Source organism: Cupressus sempervirens, chromosome 2 (assembly GCF_028749045.1).
Source record: "Cupressus sempervirens isolate cs-2001-9-10 chromosome 2, ASM2874904v1, whole genome shotgun sequence".
Classification (NCBI taxonomy): Eukaryota; Viridiplantae; Streptophyta; class Pinopsida; order Cupressales; family Cupressaceae; genus Cupressus; species Cupressus sempervirens.
The window spans coordinates 757,620,587-757,638,354 of NC_143119.1; the positions used below are offsets into that span (position 1 = coordinate 757,620,587).

Sequence of the window (17,768 nt, forward strand, 5' to 3'; positions counted from 1 at the left end):
CTGCATTAATATTCACTACAAGTTTTTTAGCTAAGAACTTATTCACCCCATATTCCTCGACTTTAGAAATATCGATCATATATTCATCCCATTTTATCTTTTCAGACTCCTAGACGTTCATCTCAGACTCCAAAGCAATCATCAATTTCCCTACTCTTGCATTGGTGTTGGTGAAGTGAGAAAAATAGTTGATTGCTTGGGCATTCACTGCATTCAACCATTCATCGTAAGCATGGGCGATTGACCTATCTATTTTGACCTATTCAATGAAGCCTTTGTTGATGGGGGAAGTGACATCTATTACAGATATTACACTTGGCAGGGTTTCTGTGTCAATATTTTAAAGTTCATGTATATACTCTGTCATTCTACGCAGGGACTACTTAAGCTCTTCCTTATCCCTTTGATTTTTATAGATACGATGATAAATCCTAGAATTACCTACAGTCCATATCTTCATGTTCGTAGCTCTAGATATGGGGCCAAGGATGATCTTTTCCATTGTGCAATCTTGTGGAAGAACATCGTTTAAACTTTTGTCAGTTGTTGGCCTCAGAACATCTACTACCCAATGCCCTATTTTCTCATCAATATCTAACAGAGTTTCAATTTTTGGCTTCTTTCCTTTAGAAGTTTTTCCAAAGCACTTGCTCACCATATCTTCAACTAGGAGGGTTTTAGGAACTAGACTTCTCTTCTTACTTACTAACAAGTCGAACCAATTAGAAATAGAAGAACTATCCTTGGGAGGAGGAGTTTGAATAGTACGGGATGAGTTGACTGCCATTGAACTCAAGGTATTTTCCCCCTCTACATCCTGCTTACTTCTCTGATCCATTTCACCTCTCGAGTTCTCAATCGTAGATCCTTCTCTTTGGTCTATCTCAATTAGCTTTGTATAGGTTTCCTCAGCAAAGCTCCATTGACTCAGCTTCTTCCTGCTACGCAAGCGAGTCCACTTGACTAAGGGAGGGAATTGAAGTGAACTTTGAATAGTAAGTTTAGGTTCAACTCTCTACTTTTGAACACCTACAGTGGGAGAGGGGACAACTTCATTAGTATCACAAATAAGATGAGGTGAATTGGGGCTAGCAGATGTTTCCTAAGCGCTAGAGGCACTTGGCATTGGTCGTCCCTTGCTTGCGAGCCATTGTTCATTCTGGTTATAAAAGGTAAGGTTCTGGTTTGCAAATCATCTTCTTCTGGTGTCAACCAGTCCACAATAGGCAGAAGATAGGCTTCAATCTACTTAACATATATTAGATCAACCACTTCCTCATTTATCTCTTCAACAACTCCTGAGATGTCAAGTTGAAGATTAAAATCTTTGACTCACTCCAAGGTAAACCTCAACACCAACTTTTCCTAACCTCGTAGGCATCTTGGCAATTGACCCAATAATCTTCTATCTAAGGAATGTGAGAAAGGATGAACGCATCTCAAAATATTTCAAGGCAGAATCTTGGCTATCAAAATTGAGGCATGAAGAATAGAATGAGAGGTTCATAGTCTTAATCTCAACCTTTAGACTTAGGGCATCCTATAGAGATTTTCATCTGTAATGTCTGACTTCTATGGGAAAAGTGTAGCCAGAGCCTTTTCGGGCTTTACAATTTTTCTCCACTTCTGCCAATTGTCTACATACTTCAATCAATACATAAAGGTCTACACAGTGTTAGGGTAGCCTCAAAGGTTTTCCTTCATATCCCCTTATCATCAAATAGGTGAATTTTGGAAACTGGGTGAAGAAATTGCCAAAAAATGTTGACTAGTTGAGTTGCCTCCTCGGATAACCTCCTATTCTTCTTCCCTTGAAGCTCAAATACTAGTTTGGCAAGAAAAGTATCTTGAACTCTCTTGAAACCTTCTAGTTTTTATCCTTCGGCAATAGGGGGTAGTACTCATAAATAGGCATGTTCTAGTTCCACACCTGATGAGGAAGGCCCTTCCATTCTCTTCCACAAGCCAAACTATAAAACATATATGATGGCATATAAAATCCAAAGGTTGCGGAGACTTGGGAAAGCTCCTTTTGTAATCTCATTGCTATAATATTAGCTCAATCAATATATTTATCTTTCCCTAAAATAGTTTGGACGAAAAAGTACATCTAGTTCTTCCAATGGAAAGCATGTGAGTTTCCTTTCACTCTATTCAACAAGGTTATGATATCCTTAATCTCTAGAATCATGTGTTCTCTGGTTAAAGGGCATGGGAGACAAGAACCACCTCTTTCTAGTTTGAGCAACCAACCCTTAGCAATTGCATTATTATACCCATTAGTATTGGTGGTTAATTGGGCATAGGATGAATTGATAGTCTAGTCCTCATAAGCCTCATGTGGAGGGATTCTCAATGCACCCATTACAACAACTTTGTTCACATATACTAGAACTTCTCCACTGTAGGTACGGATACACTTTTTAGTATCATCGTACCTATCTTGGCATGCTAGGACAAGTTCTAGGCAAGGGATGGCATTGGGGAAACCAGAGGCTTGAAATAACCCACTCTCGAAGACCTTTTTAGATATTGGCCCAGGCTTTGCATTAGAAAATTTGGCTACTAACTTGTCAATGTCCTCATTGGCGAGGAATGTATCTTCAATCTTGGGTAGGAAATTACTTATGGCTGATTGTTTGTCTTTCTCAAGCAATTTGGGGCAAAATGCAGCCATGAACAATTGGGGTCGACTAGCCACAAGTAGAGAAAAGATGAAAAGCAAATACACAGATAAGAATTAATTTGGAGAAAAAGAAAAAATAGCCAACAGAAAAGAAATGGAGGACTCACCATGTTGGTTGCATAAAAGATTTGTTGGTAATGAGGCCTAACACTATCTTCCTATGTCTCCAGACAAAACATAATTCTTACCTTAAACAACAAAGGCAACATGAATGAAAAGAAAACAACCTTTTTTATGCATGCGGCCTAGAGAGAAATACGTGTGGATGAATGAGAGTATAATTGAAAAGACAGGGTATATTCCATCATGTTTCATTCAATTTTGCACATACCAAAGCATGTCTTCTCATCATTTCCATTAATCATCAATTAATATGTGCCTTTTCCACAGGCTTTGGGAAAGAAAAATCATTCTTTGTACTGCCACTTGCTTGGACATGTGTCTCTGCTGAGGCAAGCTTTTAGGCATGTGAACTATGAACCATTAAACTATTAGTGACAATTCAATGTTCAAGTTCGTTGGTCATAGTATATTGGATCTGATGCTTATGGAATGACAAACTTAAAATCTACTTATTAAACTGATGAACTCGAACATAGAGTGTTCAATGTTCAACTTCAATAATGAGGAGCAAGGTTCAATAGGTTGACAAATATTCTAAGTTTAGAGTGACTCGATGCTATGAACCTGTGAACTTATGAACCTTGAACATTGAACACTTTATGTTCAGAGTTCAAGTTGAAGCTTAAGTTCAATAAGGAAGGTAATGTTTAAGAGAATGGGCCTTGAAGCTTTGAACTAGTGAACTTCTGAACTTTTTGGTTCATGCTCAAGACTTATTGATAGAATGGAGGTTTCACTTCAACATGTGACAATTGGATATGACGTGGACCATACATGGGCAACACATCCATTCATTTGCATCCCTCTCCCCCTTCCCCATCATTATTTTCACCTTCCTCTCTCCACTTATTTGTCGACATGTCTCACTTTCTCTTTTATCAATATGTCATTCCCTCTCTCACTATTACAAATATAACATGAGTCAATTGGTAATCGAATCAATTTATCTTTTTAATTCTAAGGTTTTTTTTCACTCGTATTTAATTATCTATAATCAAAATTGATTTAAAACTATCGTGTTTCCATCTTCCTCTCTCCAATTATCTCTCGGCATTTCTCACTCTCTTTACTAATATTTCCAATATGTCTTTCCCTCCCTCACTATTGCAAATATAACATGAGTCTATTGATAATCGAATCCATTTATCTTCTTAATTAAAGGTTTTCTTTCACCCATGTTTAATTTTCTATAAATAGTTTCAAAAGTGATTTAAAACTCACTTCTTCATTAAGACCATAAACAACTTCATTTTCTAAATATCTATCAATTAACATTATACATTAAACTCATGGGGAAAAAATAAAAAATAAAAACCTTTTAAATTAAGCAATGCACACCAAGATACCATATTGCTAATCTTCATTCCTCGTATGTACAAACACAGCTTGTTTTGCTTTTCTAATGCCTTCTCCGTTCCATACACGCAAGAGAGTAACGAATATCAAACTAATCGCCTCTTTCTTTAATAGATAATCAGAAAAAAATAATGATTTCGACAAATCTGAAAATGATATTCCAACGTTCGGGTGGAGTGCAGAAATATATTTCTAATATTAAAACAAAGATACCAAGAATTTCCGTTGTAGTATAATCCTAAAACTCTGCAATTAGATTTTTTTTTTGCTCTTAATTGATTTCAGTTCTAAGTTATCCTCTGCAAATTACGTTACATTTTTGCAATGGCTTCGATTTCGCGAGGCATTTTCTGCAATTTTAATCAGTCGTCTTTGAATTCCAAGGTGAGTATGCTTTGATTTTTTCTCTTTTAAATCTTATTTTTCATTTTTATTAGTCAAATTCAGGAATTCAAGTATATGTATCGGTTTTTTCAAAAATTCAGCAAGAAATATTTCTGCAACAAAAGCTCTATAGCGTTGGAGGAAGAAAAGGGTCGAAAACACAACTGCGCGAAGAGATTAAGATATTTGCTTTGGAAAATAATAAAGATTTTTCTCGACTCGGATCAACGGCTGAGCCGATTGAACAGGTGCGTTAAATTTCCGTAGCAGAGATGTAGTTTAACTCTTAACAAATTCAGTCTTCTTTTTGGTTATTGCAACATCTCAGATTTTTTTTTCTGTAAATTTACAAAGAATTTGTGATAAATACTGTTTTAGCGTTTACGTGTACATTAATCTATTCTAGTTAATTAGTATTCCCGTCTAATTTAGGCTTAAATTGCAAAAATTTAGAGAAAATTTCCAAACATTTTTAAAATGAAATTCGTCAGTGGCATTAGAAAAATTGTAAATTCCAAATCTCATTTAATATTGTATGAGGTGTCAATTATATAATATACTTGTAATAGTAGTAAATTTTAGATTTTGGCCTAGAATTACATTTGTCAGGTAGCGAATTGTGACTAGTATTGACTGAATTTTCGTCGAATTTACAAAACTTTCTTGATTTGTCAATATTATACAAGCAGTAGATTTTTTGTTTCTACTAATTTAGAATTGATATTGATAATTTTGGAAAATTATTTGCCAGCTTTTATTCCGGTATATACATAATTTGGTTAGATTTATGTTACTGTTGTAATGGTTTTCTGGCAGAGGAATATTGCAACGATTCTGATGGTCTATACCGTCTGTTCCTCTTCCATGCCCTTCCGTCTTCCACAAAGAATGAAGAATGAAAATGAGTAAAAACAATCCAATTGCTGATGTAGCATTATACTGTAATTCATTTGAATAAATGATTTCTCCCCTGCTTGAAGAGTGGATGTAGTCCAGCAAAATTGAATGAACCACTGTAAATTCTGTGTCCTCTCTTTGCATTTTTTGTCTGGCATAGTTTTAGATTTTATTTTGTTTTCAGCTTTTTAGTTGGTTAAGCTCGGTTTGTTTTTCTGGAAATCGGTGAATATTTACAAGCGCCATGGATGAGGCGGATAAATGGAAAATTGAAACAATTTCTGGGCAAAACTTTGGGCTATGGAAAGTGCAATTTGAGTCTTTTCTTATTAAGTAGGATTTGCAATTGCTTGGGAAAGCAAAAGGCAAAGGGTCTATGACGGATGATAACTAGGAGAAAATGGATTTGAAAGCATGAGCAACGTAATGCTTTTTCAAGCTCTCTCAAGCAATGTATTTTTTAATGTTTCAGGACAGAAGACAACAAGAGAGCTGGTTGATAAATTATCTTTTATTATATGAGATACCTTTAGCATCAAACAATTTTTTTATAATGCAGAAGTTATATAATCTGAAAATGAAAGAAGGGGGAGTGATGTCAAATCATCTAATGAATTCAATACATTAGTCAGTCAGCTGATTTCAGTTGGTATACCTTTAGATGATAAAATAAAAGTCATTTTATTATCATTTTCACTTCCAAACAGCTGGAAATGGTTGTGAGCACTTCAGTAGCAGCCAAGAGTAAGCCGAAATTTGATGAAGTTGCAGTTACACTACTCAGTGAAGACATGCAAAGGAAGCACCAAGAACCCTCTTCTGGTGATTCTCTTACAGCTGTGAGCACAAGCAATAGAGGTAGAAGTTGCGAAAGAGGCAGGCATAACAATAATGGAAGAGGTAGATCGAATCATCGTTCAAAGTCTAGAGGAAGAAATGACACTTGTTGGTTCTATGGTAAACCAGGGCACACAAAGAAGCAATGTTGGAATTACAAAAAAGCTCAAAATGAAGTGATGAATGATGGTGTACATGCAGTGGTTAAAGATGATGGAGTTTTGGTACTTGCAGCTGTTGACACAAATGCAAGTTCTTGGGTTCTCAATTCCAATGCATCCTTTCATGCTACTCCATTTCAGACTGCATTTACAAATTACCATGAAGGTATGTGGTAAAAGATTTATTGGGGATAACAAAGAATGTGATATTGTCGCCAAAGAGGATATTTTATTGTTGCTGGAAAATGGTAGTCAATGGCTTTTGAAAAATGTTAGGTATGTTCCTACACTAAGCGTAATCTGATTTCAGTGAGTCAATTATACACACAAGGCTGTAATGTCAACTATGATCTTGATTCTTGGAAAGTATCAAGAGGACAACTGATTTTGGCAAAGGGAAAAAAAGTAGGTAGTCTATATGTTTTAGAGTGCAATGGTCAAGTGGGAGCAGCGATGGCGGTTGTGGATAGCAATGCTGAACTTTGGCATAAGAGGCTCGATCATATGAGCAAAAAAGGGCTTGAAGTAATGCTTCAAAGAGACAAACTTCCGGGTCTTAAATCACTCGATTTGGATCTATTCAAATATTGTTTTTATGAAAAGCAAAATTGAACCATCTTCGTAAAGACGGGTAATGAGAAGAAATCTTGATGATGGAGTTTTGGTACTTGCAACTGGTGACACAAATGCAAGTTCTTGGGTTCTCGACTCCAGTGCATCCTTTCATGCTACTCCATGTCAGGCTGCATTTACAAATTACCATGAAGGTATGCTTGGTAAAATAAATTCTTGGGGATAACAAAGAATGTGATATTGTCGTCAAAGAGGATATTTTATTGTCACTGAAAAATGGTAGTCAATGGCTTTTGAAAAATGTCAGGCATGTTCCTACACTTCAGCATAATCTGATTTCAGTGAGTCAATTGTATTACACAAGGCTGTGATGTCAACTTTGATCTTGATTCTTGGAAAGTAACAAGAGGATAACTAATTTTGGCTAAGTGAAAGAAAGTAGCCAGCCTATATGTTTTAGAGTGCAACTGTCAAGTGGGAGCAGCCATGGCGGTTGTGGATAGCAATGCTGAACTTTGGCATAAGCGGCTCAATCATATGAGCAAAAAGAGGCTTGAAGTAATGCTTCAGAGAGACCAACTTCCAAGTCTTAAATCACTCGATTTGGAGCTACGCAAATATTGTCTTTATGGAAAGCAAAATCGAACTAGCTTCGTAAGGACGGGTTATGAGAAGAAATCTTCTCCATTAGAGCTTGTGCATTCCGATGTTTTCGGTGCTACGGACATAACTTCAACTGATGGTGCTAATTACTTCTTAAATTTTCTTGACAATTGTACTCATCAATTTTGAATTCACATCTTGAATAAGAAATCAGATGTATTTTCGAAATTTAAATGTTTCAAGGCTATGGTTGAAAATCAGAGTACGAAGAAAATTAAATGCCTATTGACCGGTAATGGTGGTGAGTTTTGCTCTTCGAAATGTGATGGTTTTTGTGCAGATCATGGTATTCAAAGGGTTAAAATACTCCCTTATACACCTCAAGAAAATGGTGCAGCTGAGAGGTTGAACTGAACTATTTTGGAGAGAGCTTGGTGTATGTTATCTAATGTTAGTTTGGGGAAGGAATTTTGGGCAAAGATGTGCAATACTGTAGTTTATTTAATCAATCGAGCTCCTTCATCTCGCATTGACTTTGATACTCCGGAAGAGAGGTGGATTGGTAAAAGAATTTCATTTTCTCATTTACGTGTGTTTGGTTGTGATGCGTATTTTCACATTCCAAGAGAGCAAAGAATGAAATTGGATTTTAAATCCAAAAGATGCATATTTCTAGGGTATGGTGAAGACCAATTCGGTTTTCGATTGTGGGATCCGGTTGCTCATTAGGTGATTCGTAGTTGGCATGTTATTTTCAACGAGAAATCTTTCTCAGGGTTGAATGCTGAAAAATATTTCATCTACTGATTATTTTAAATTTGATTTATTTAATAATGACCCAAACTCCATTTCTCAAAGCCCTACATACCATGCTGTTAGTTTTTATCCTATACTCACAATGCATACCTCCACCAATCCTACACAACCTTCTTTGTTCACCAAGGCCCCTACAACTATGCATACTTTTTCAAATGCAGCATAGAGAAGACCTTGATATGTCGTTATCTCTGTTTGAGACAACTCCATTATTACCACTAGCGGCCCCTTCCTTGTTTTACCACTCCCTCAAGTACGCTTGGGAGGCAACAACTTTCATTTTATTTGGTTTTTGCTTAGGAGAAGACACTGCTGTGCTGAGTAATTCCACTCCTTCGCTGATTGGACATGTTATTCCCACCTCCATGCACGCCTACAATAACGTTGCCCACGCTACATCCATGCTGAGCGATTCTTCCACTCCTACCGATACTCTATTCACTGTGCACAATAACCAAGCCCCTATGCTCGCTGAAATTGGTCCCACGCTGACTGGACCTGCAAATCGCTTGCTCCTCCTCATTTTGGCCTTGAGCGACTGCCAAAATACCAAGCCTACACTACTTCCAAGCTGGGCAACAATCCCACCCAAGCCCATGTGGAGATGTTTCCCACTCAACCCCAATTCGCTTTTCAACATTCCCCTGCGATATCTTCACTGCTGCGACTTGGAGTTGGACATATTCTTGGTGGTCATACATCTCAACAAGATTTTCCTGGCTCTTCACACAGCAGTGAAAATCAATTTATAAAACAGGGGATTGATACTATAAGTATTGATTCTCCAATTCACAATCGAGATATTCAACAGGGCACTCAACTAGATTTCTTTGTTAAACATATAAAGGGTATGAATGAAGTTCCAGGTCTAGTCAATGAACAAAATATTCTGCTATAGAGACCTACTTGAGAAAGAAAATGTCCAAGGAAATTTGATGATTATGAATTACTTTTTTCTATATGTTATGATTGTTGGGTGGATATTTTGCAATCGAAAGTTTGTGTAAAATCCAGTCACAAAATAGGTAGACCAGCCACAATGTATGAGACAGATTCTCTCCTACTTTAAAGGAAAGGCTCCCCCTTCTCACCATTCCTTGGATCAACTCAAGGTAAGCAAGAAGTTGAGAGATTTGAAAGGGTATTACAAATACTCTTTCCTCTTAATTTTCAAGAAAGAATCCACATACCCATAGAGCGAGTAATGGGCAAGATGAAACCTCAAACTACACTTTTATCTAAAGTTGTAAACGGTGATACCGATAAACCAACACTAACCCAGAGGCTAGCTGAAAGCGTGCTAGTTTGGCTCTAAGTTCGGTCTTAATATATGCTATAAGAGTAACCTTTACTATTTGGGCACAAAGACTTTTAGAAGTAAAAAATTCTAACTATTTTTGTGAATTTAAGAAAGAGATACAAGCTACAGTCAATGCTCTAGTCTATGTATCTCCACAACCGCTCCCAGTCAAAGCTTCGGCTCTGATTGCTTCCAAACTCTTTATACTCAATTATCAAGAACGCAAAAACACATGAATCAAAGATAACAAATGCAAATCACAATCAAAGCTTCCAACGTGCACAAGTCACTGTTGTACTCAATCAAAGTTCAACTTCAATTGTCTCTTTGTATTCACTTTTCTTTCAAAATAGTACTACACAATCAAAGTTATGATTGCACAAATTCTTCAGAGCTCTCTTTCATACAATAAAAGATGATTTTTACAATGAGAGGGCACTCCTTTATATAGACAAAGGAGTTGAGAAAAAAGAGGAGAAAAAAATGGGAGCAACTCAACCAAATTTGACCCAATCTAACTAACAAGAGAAATTATTGGATTACATGTCATAAGGACATGCAAATCGTATTACATGTAATTACACAATTTCATGCAATACATCCTCTTCAATCTACAAACTTGGAAAAGAGAAGAAAGAAGACGAAAAAGAAATGAAACAATCCTAAGGATTGTTCTTAAGTGCCTTGAACTTGATGATGACATCACACACTGTAGGAAGATCTAAGATTTCAATTGTCTTTGATATGGCATCCATTCTAACTGCATCAGCATATGCTGATTTTACAATTTTACAATCTGCCGTGAGAGAATCCTGTAGATGTTTTGCTAAGGTTTTGTTCAAAGCAAACCTATTCATTCTATGAGAACCAAGATCTTCAAAATCTAGATCAGCATTAACTCTGATTGTATATTTTGAAGTGACCTTGTCTATTGCAATCAAGTTGTCATGCTCAGTAAGAAATTGACATCCCATTTGTTCCAGATCACACATTGCCTCAGTTTTAATTGACTGACAATCTTCTAAGGCTGCCTGCAACTTTATTACAAGTTTCTTTAGTGTCTCTTCCTTGTAACCCATGAGTCCATGACACTTGCAAAACATTTCACAAGATGGGACAACATCACATGTAATCAGGCTGTCCAAATCAGAATTGGTGATTTCATCCAAATCACACAGAGTTTCCTTGAAGGTGTTAGCTTCCTGATTCAGAGTTGCAATCAGATCATGTAGCATCTCTTCAATACTTTGGATACGTTCAAGGATTCTGACCCCATCCGTGAGGGCCTAAACTCCTTCAGAGACAACCTCTCCAAACCAAGTTTTTGCCGCTTCCATGATTCGCTTCTCTCCAGGCATCTAAGATGTAGTGACTGCATGTTGCGAAGACTGCTATTGAATAACCTTATTTAGGCAAGCAACCTCTTGCTTGAGCTGATTCTTCTTCTCCCACAACTCATGATTTCTCTTTGATACATTGGCAAGTGCATCATGAGCATCTTGTAGACAACCCAACCTTGATTGCTTACCAAGATCGAGTTTGGTGAACTTGTAATCCAAACGGTTAAGTTCTTCAGTCAGTTTGTCCACCAATGGTTCAGCAACTTCTACAAAGTTAGTCTTATTGGAATCAACTATGATCCTTGAAAAAATCATATCTTTCAAAGATTTAGAATTGATTTTCTTAATTGGAAGATTATTTGAGGGCTACATGTTTACCGTACAGGTAAAGAAAATGAACACATATAGACAATGAACATGAACAGCAGAATTATATTCGCAATAGTAGATGAATAATGATTTACAATGATCCCAGACGGGATATAAATACTACTGCCAAACCTTCCCAAAGGAGTCCGTCAGCCACAATTATTTTATCCGCTGCAAACTATTTACCGGCGGACCGCCCGCTACAGAATACAGAAACACCGCCGGACCGTTGGCTACAGAAACACCGCCGGACCGTTGGCTACAGAAGCACCGCCGGACCGTCGGCTACAGAAACATCGCCGGACCGTCGGCTACAAAATACCGCCGGAACCATCCAGTCAGCTAACACCATCCCCGCAAAAAGAAAAGTCGTCTCCTGACAACTGACAAAATATCTGAGACAAATTAACAAACAAAATACATTAACAGAGTGACTACAACAAGAGAAATTTGCTTCTGTCACATCACTTCCACATTCATCCCGTTACATCTGTAGCCTCTGCTAACACAATACTGTCTCCTCAAGCTGACCTTGATAGCCACCTGTGCTGCTTTCTCTGTTTTCAATTCCTCGGTACCCTAAGCCAAGTGTCACTGCACTGCCTCCAACTGGATGATCAGCTCCTCCCGAGCTCTCTACGCATCCACCAAGACAGCCTTACAGCCAACACCTGCTCCCACTGCCTCTGGTACACAGAAAGTCCATGCTTGCAGCAACTTCAACTCTTCTCAACTGGTTAGACTCCCACGACTGATATCCGCCACGACTGGGGGTCCAGGGGGCAATGCCCCCGGCGGGGTCGAGGGGCAGCGCCCCCGCGGGGTCCTGGGGCAGCGCCTCTCGCCGCCAAGACCAAATTAACACTTCGCAACCCACACAAAAATGCACGGATCACACCATTTTTGTCATTTTCTGCCGATTCTGCACTCTTTCTGGCAACCACGGATGTGTCCCTTTTCCTTTGGCATCATCTGTCACTCATTCTGAACAACTTGAATCTATCGTTGTTTTTTTTTTTTTAACTGCTTCCTCTACAATCCACCACAAATCCCTCTGCACACAGAAATTCTTCTCCATATTTGCCGCCAACTGACTCTTCCACGGCTTCCGCTTGCCTGCTGACTCCATGCAACAATGACTTATTTCTTCTTATTTTGTTTCCTTCGTCCATTATAAAAAAATCTCAGCCCACGGAAGAGGAGAAGAGAAATCTTAATCAACAGTGCTGCCAATTAAACCAATACTTGCCAACAGCTGTGTGTGATTGTCCCTCCTTTTTCTGGTATTTGAATTCTTGCAACCGCATCATTTGCATTCCGACTCCATGGCCTTTCTGTCCTCACCCGCGGCCATCTTGTCCTCCCCGCGGCCTTTCTTTCCTTTCTCGTAGTCTATGTTCTCCTCCCCGCGGCCCGTTCTTCTCCTACCCGCGGGCTTTGTTTCCTTACCCGCGGACTATTCTTTCACTGGCAGTTAACGGCAAGGATTTTATAAAATATAATGCCCGCGGGGGCTCTCTCTTCTTTTTTCTGCCGGAGGAACTTATGCTGTCAATCTTCCTCCTTTCTCTGCCGGAGTAAATATGCTGCAGGGCTTTACACTCCGCGGGGGTCTCTTGCCCGCGGACCCGCGGGACTTTAAGTGCCCGCGGACAGGCAATTGCCCGCGGGACTTTCAGTCCGCAGGTCTTCCTAACCGCAGGGCCCACGGGACTTCTAATCGATTTTTTTTTTTTTTTTTTTTTTTCAAATTTTTTTTTTTTCCTCTAAAAAGAAATCAAATAACAGAGGTACCTCCATTTTGCCTCCAGGCGTCGCCATTCTGCAACGACGACGGAGTCAGCTGGCCATCTTGTGACAGCGACGGAGTCTTCCTGGCACCATATATTTTGAATTTGGATCTGTTGACTGCCGGAGGTACTTTCTGCCCGTCCAAAGTTGATAATCTGATCGCTCCATTGTCGCCGACCTTCCGAATCTGATATGGTCCAACCCATCTGCCCTTAAACTTTTCCACTTTGATTTCATTCTGACTGTCATACGCCTTACGTTTGTTCTGTGCCACCCCCGTCGCCCACTGTGCCTGCGGTCATCGCGCAACTGGATTATTTCCGTGCTGTCGGTGCCCTTCCACTAATTTTATGCTGCGGTGTAACCTTTTCTTTCCACGCGGTCTATTCACCATGTATTGAACAGTGGGATCTTTCGTTTTTCTGTGTTCAAACTGTATGTTCTTCCCCTCAGCTTCAGCCATGGCAGCTTTTCCTTCTTCCGCTTCCCTACATTCCTCCAGACATTCGTTTTCCTCCTTTTTCTCATCTTCGTCGACCGTTAACATATTGCAACTCGGAAAGAGTTCGTAGTCTTCTATCTGCCAGTGGTAAAGGCCATTCACCGAGTCCAGGTCGTCGTCATTCGATCCTCCGTCAAGTCTCAATACTCCATCCGATTCCATTCTCCTCTTTCCTTCGTCAGCACTCTCGCCTTCACTGTCAGAATCTGACAATGCTGCCTCCTCGCCAACCATTTGCGTGTGCAGGTCAATTATGAATCTTTTGCCTCCGCGCTCCATTGATAGGGTATTGCGTTTCCAATCATGTTTTACTTTTGCTTGCATCAACCAATCCCATCCCAGAATAGCATCATAGCCTTTTCTTTTTAATGGAATAACCACAAAATCCAATAAAAATGATTGCGTACCAATTGTTACCGGTTGCGCTTTCAAAATTCCCAACGGTTTGATTCCATGTTGGTCTGCCGTGAGCAACTGAAATGCAAGTGGCCACAACGTCGGCTTTCCCAACTTCTGCCAAGTATCCTCCAGTAAGACATTCACGCCGGACCCTCCGTCAACAATTGTCTCTATCAAAACATTTCCCAAAATCCCCATCTCGACGACCGTTGGATGTCGTCCGGAGGTGATTGCCAGCAGCATTGGGTCTGTTGTCGTCACTTCCCTACTGTCCCTTCCTGTGTCCTTCGTTGCTTTCGGAAACGGTGTATGATTCAGAATGGCCGTCCGTAACTGGGGCATTGTGAGAAGGTCACTTATCTTGACCGATATCTCCGTTTGTAAGATTTGTCGTACAATGTTTTGTTCTGCAAAGTTCCTTGCCAAGGTGCCGCTAATATCCTTCAACTGAGATGTCCCCGCCGACGATGCCTTTACAATTTCCGCCTGCGCTTCCCCCACTTTTCTCTTTTCCTTTGTTTGCCTCCATGTAATTGCCAGAACCTCCTCTACATCCGTGCCAACAGTGATTAAGTTTACTCCAGCCTTTGGACACTTGGAATCTTCGTGATCACCGGGTCCGCACCATCTGCATAATAATTTCGGTGTGTTTGCCGCTGTACAATCCCGCGCAGTACAATCCCGCGCAAAATGACCCCACAAATTACATGCTCGGCATTGAACGATCGGCCGTCCGTTTGCATCATACTGGGTTTGACTTCGGCTTCCATTATTATTGTTATTGTTGTTATTATTTTGCCCTTTGTTATTATTCCTGTATCCTCCGGGTGTAGCACCGGCGGTATTCGTGTTTCCGCTACTACCCGACGGGGAAGCCTCCTGTGTGAGAAACACCTGCAGAGATCCTCTTGTCTTCATGTTAAAGGGACAGTCCTTTGTCGAATGGCCCATGATCTGACAGATGTCACAGAATTGGTTCTTCGGACACAATCCCTTAGTATGACCGTCGGTCTTACATTCCGTGCACCACAGTTCACTACCTTTTGGCTCCTTCTGCATGTTTTTAAACTCCATCATGCGAACCATATCCTTCTGTAGGGCACGAACCTTCTTGCGGCTGCCTTCGTCGTCGCTACTATCATCTTTGGCAAGCTCGTCGTCATCAGAATCAGAAGAGCTAGTTTTCTTCTTCTTTGTCTTCTGCTCACTTTCAAGGTCCAGTGCTCTATTATACGCGTCCACATATGATGACGGTGGCACAATTTTCATTTTCCTCCGCAACTTGGAGCATAGGCCGTCCACAAACCACCTTTTCTGCAATCCATCCGCTGGCTTGCTTTCCATTTTGTTTATTAAGTCTTTCAATCTCCTGGCGTAGACACGGACAATTTCGTGCTTCCCTTGCTTGGTATTGAAAATTCCGCTACGATTTCATTATCATCCCGCAAGAGTTTAAATTCCACCAAGAACTCCTTTTTAATCTTATCCCAGGTATCCAGCTTCTGTGGATCCATATCCGAGAATCAATCAATCGCGACAACCCGTAGGGTCGTCGAGAATTGCCTGACCCATTCGTCGGTATCTATGATTCCATTTGCCTGCCAAATCGTCTCACATGTCTTACAATGTCGAAGGGGGTCGGCTGTACCATCGCCTTCAAATTTCGGCAGCTTTTCTTTGGGTCCCGCCATAACTCTAGAGGTCTGTACTCCTACACTGGTCGGCACTCCCACACCGGCGGTCAGCACTCCCACACCGGCAGTCTGAACTCTCACACCGACAGTCTGTACTTCCACACCGGCGGACTGGTCTCCCACACCGGAGGTTTGCACTCCCACATCGGCGGTCTACACTCCTACACTGGAGGTGTCGACAGCTGCAAACCTTGGTGAAGACGAAGGATCCTCCGAAATTGTTTCCCGCGGAAGTCTATCCTGGACGAAGAGGTCACTCCACGCTCGTGCTCCGTCGGCACTGCGAGCCGTGCGAGTTGATGCTCTCCCGTCTGAATTTTCTTCCCTCGGCGAACACAAATTCAAGAACTCCTCCCGTGCTTCTTCCACCAATTCCACCCGCTGCCGAGTCTCCTCCAACAATTCCTCCGCACTTCGGTTTTCGTCAGCAATCTTCTGGAATCTTCGTCGGCGTTCGGCTTGCTGTGCCAGAATTAAATTCTCTTGCGCAATACGGATTCCATCTTTTCCCTTCGCCTTATTCCGATCCTTGTTAAGCTGATTTGGCATTAATATTCATTCCTCCCACCTTCCAGATTCATAAGGCAACGGCGCCAAATGTTTACCGTACAGGTAAAGGAAATGAACGCATATAGACAATGAACATGAATCGCAGAATAATATTCGCAATAGTAGATTATTGATGCTTTACAATGATCCCAGACGGGATATAAATACTACCGCCGAACCTTCCCGAAGGAGTCCGTCGGCCACAATTATTCTATCCGTTACAAATTATTTACCGCCGGACCGTCGGCTACAGAATACCGAAACACCGCCGAACCGTCGGCTACAGAATACAAAACACCGCCGGACCGTCGGCTACAGAATATCGAAACACCGCCGGATCGTCGGCTACAGAATACAAAACACCGTCGGACCGTGGGCTACAGAAACACCGCCGGACCCATCCAGTCGGCTAACACTACACAACCTTCCTTCTCTTTATAGTGATCTTGCTCAACCAAGTAGGCAAACTAAAACCTTCAACTGATGAATCAGGGAGAGTAGCGACCATCGACATTGATCCTAATTGTATTTTTGTGGCGATTGAGCATGCTTCAATTTGTACAGCTACATCGAGAGGTACCTGATGAGAAGATTCTGTCATGAATGCTTCAAAACCAGTTATTGAAGTATCAAGCTGGGTAACTTGAGCTTCCGTGAAAGTTGGGAAATCTTCAAACATATTCCCCAAATTCCTGCACTGCTAAACCGTGAGAATAGGCGGAGCCACTGAAGAGATAGCAAGCGCCAATGCATTTACTTCCAAGACAAGGATGGTAGGTGTGAAAATAGTGGAGAATGAATCCACGTCATCATCTATGACACCTAGAAAAAGTGTCTCCTAAATGGATGGACCTTGCTGATTTTTTGGTCATGGAGGAGATATGATCATAACCTCTCCTTCTTCCTCTTCATCCTCCTCATGAGGTTATTCTCTAGATTCCTCCTCATCAGGTTCTTGAGTTTGCGCAGGTGCTTGTGAGTACTCTAAAAAAGATTTAGACCCCTTTCCACCTTTCAATTTAAACTTGAGGGATTTAGTCGGAACATAAGAAGATGCACCATCTTTGCTTGAAATTTCCAGTTGGGATTTCCTTCCAGGTGGTCCAAAACTACCACAATCTACCTCAAGCTTAGGATTCACCCTATTTAGGCTTTTCATTTTAACCATTTATTGGTATTTACCAAGATAGATTGAAATCTATCAAAAATGGATATGCCTTCTTTCTATTGCCACTATATAGGAAAATGACACTACTTGTCAAAACCAACATGATGGTATTCTGGATCAAGAATATTGCCATCATCTTCAATCTGGAGATTGGATGGGATTTCGAGCATGTTAAGATCTATGATCTTCTGCAAAGTGAGTCTATGGTAGTCCATCCTCA

General features: G+C 40.4%; 1 protein-coding gene across 3 annotated transcripts in view; it reads left to right on the top strand.

Moving 5' to 3' along the window:
• Positions 1-4,158: 4,158 nt before the first annotated feature.
• The window catches only part of LOC149575634 (Gag-Pol polyprotein/retrotransposon), a 63,225-nt gene continuing 49,615 nt past the window's right edge, over positions 4,159-17,768 (top strand). For 2 of the 3 annotated variants that reach the window (XM_089815398.1, XM_089815400.1), the window contains exons 1-2: positions 4,185-4,549; positions 4,651-4,796. In XM_089815398.1, the coding sequence (XP_089671524.1) occupies positions 4,490-4,549; positions 4,651-4,796 (206 nt within the window). In that variant the 5' untranslated portion in view covers positions 4,185-4,489. Of the gene's footprint in view, positions 4,550-4,650; positions 4,798-17,768 lie in introns of all 3 variants that reach the window. The other variant, XM_089815399.1, reaches the window with a different exon arrangement.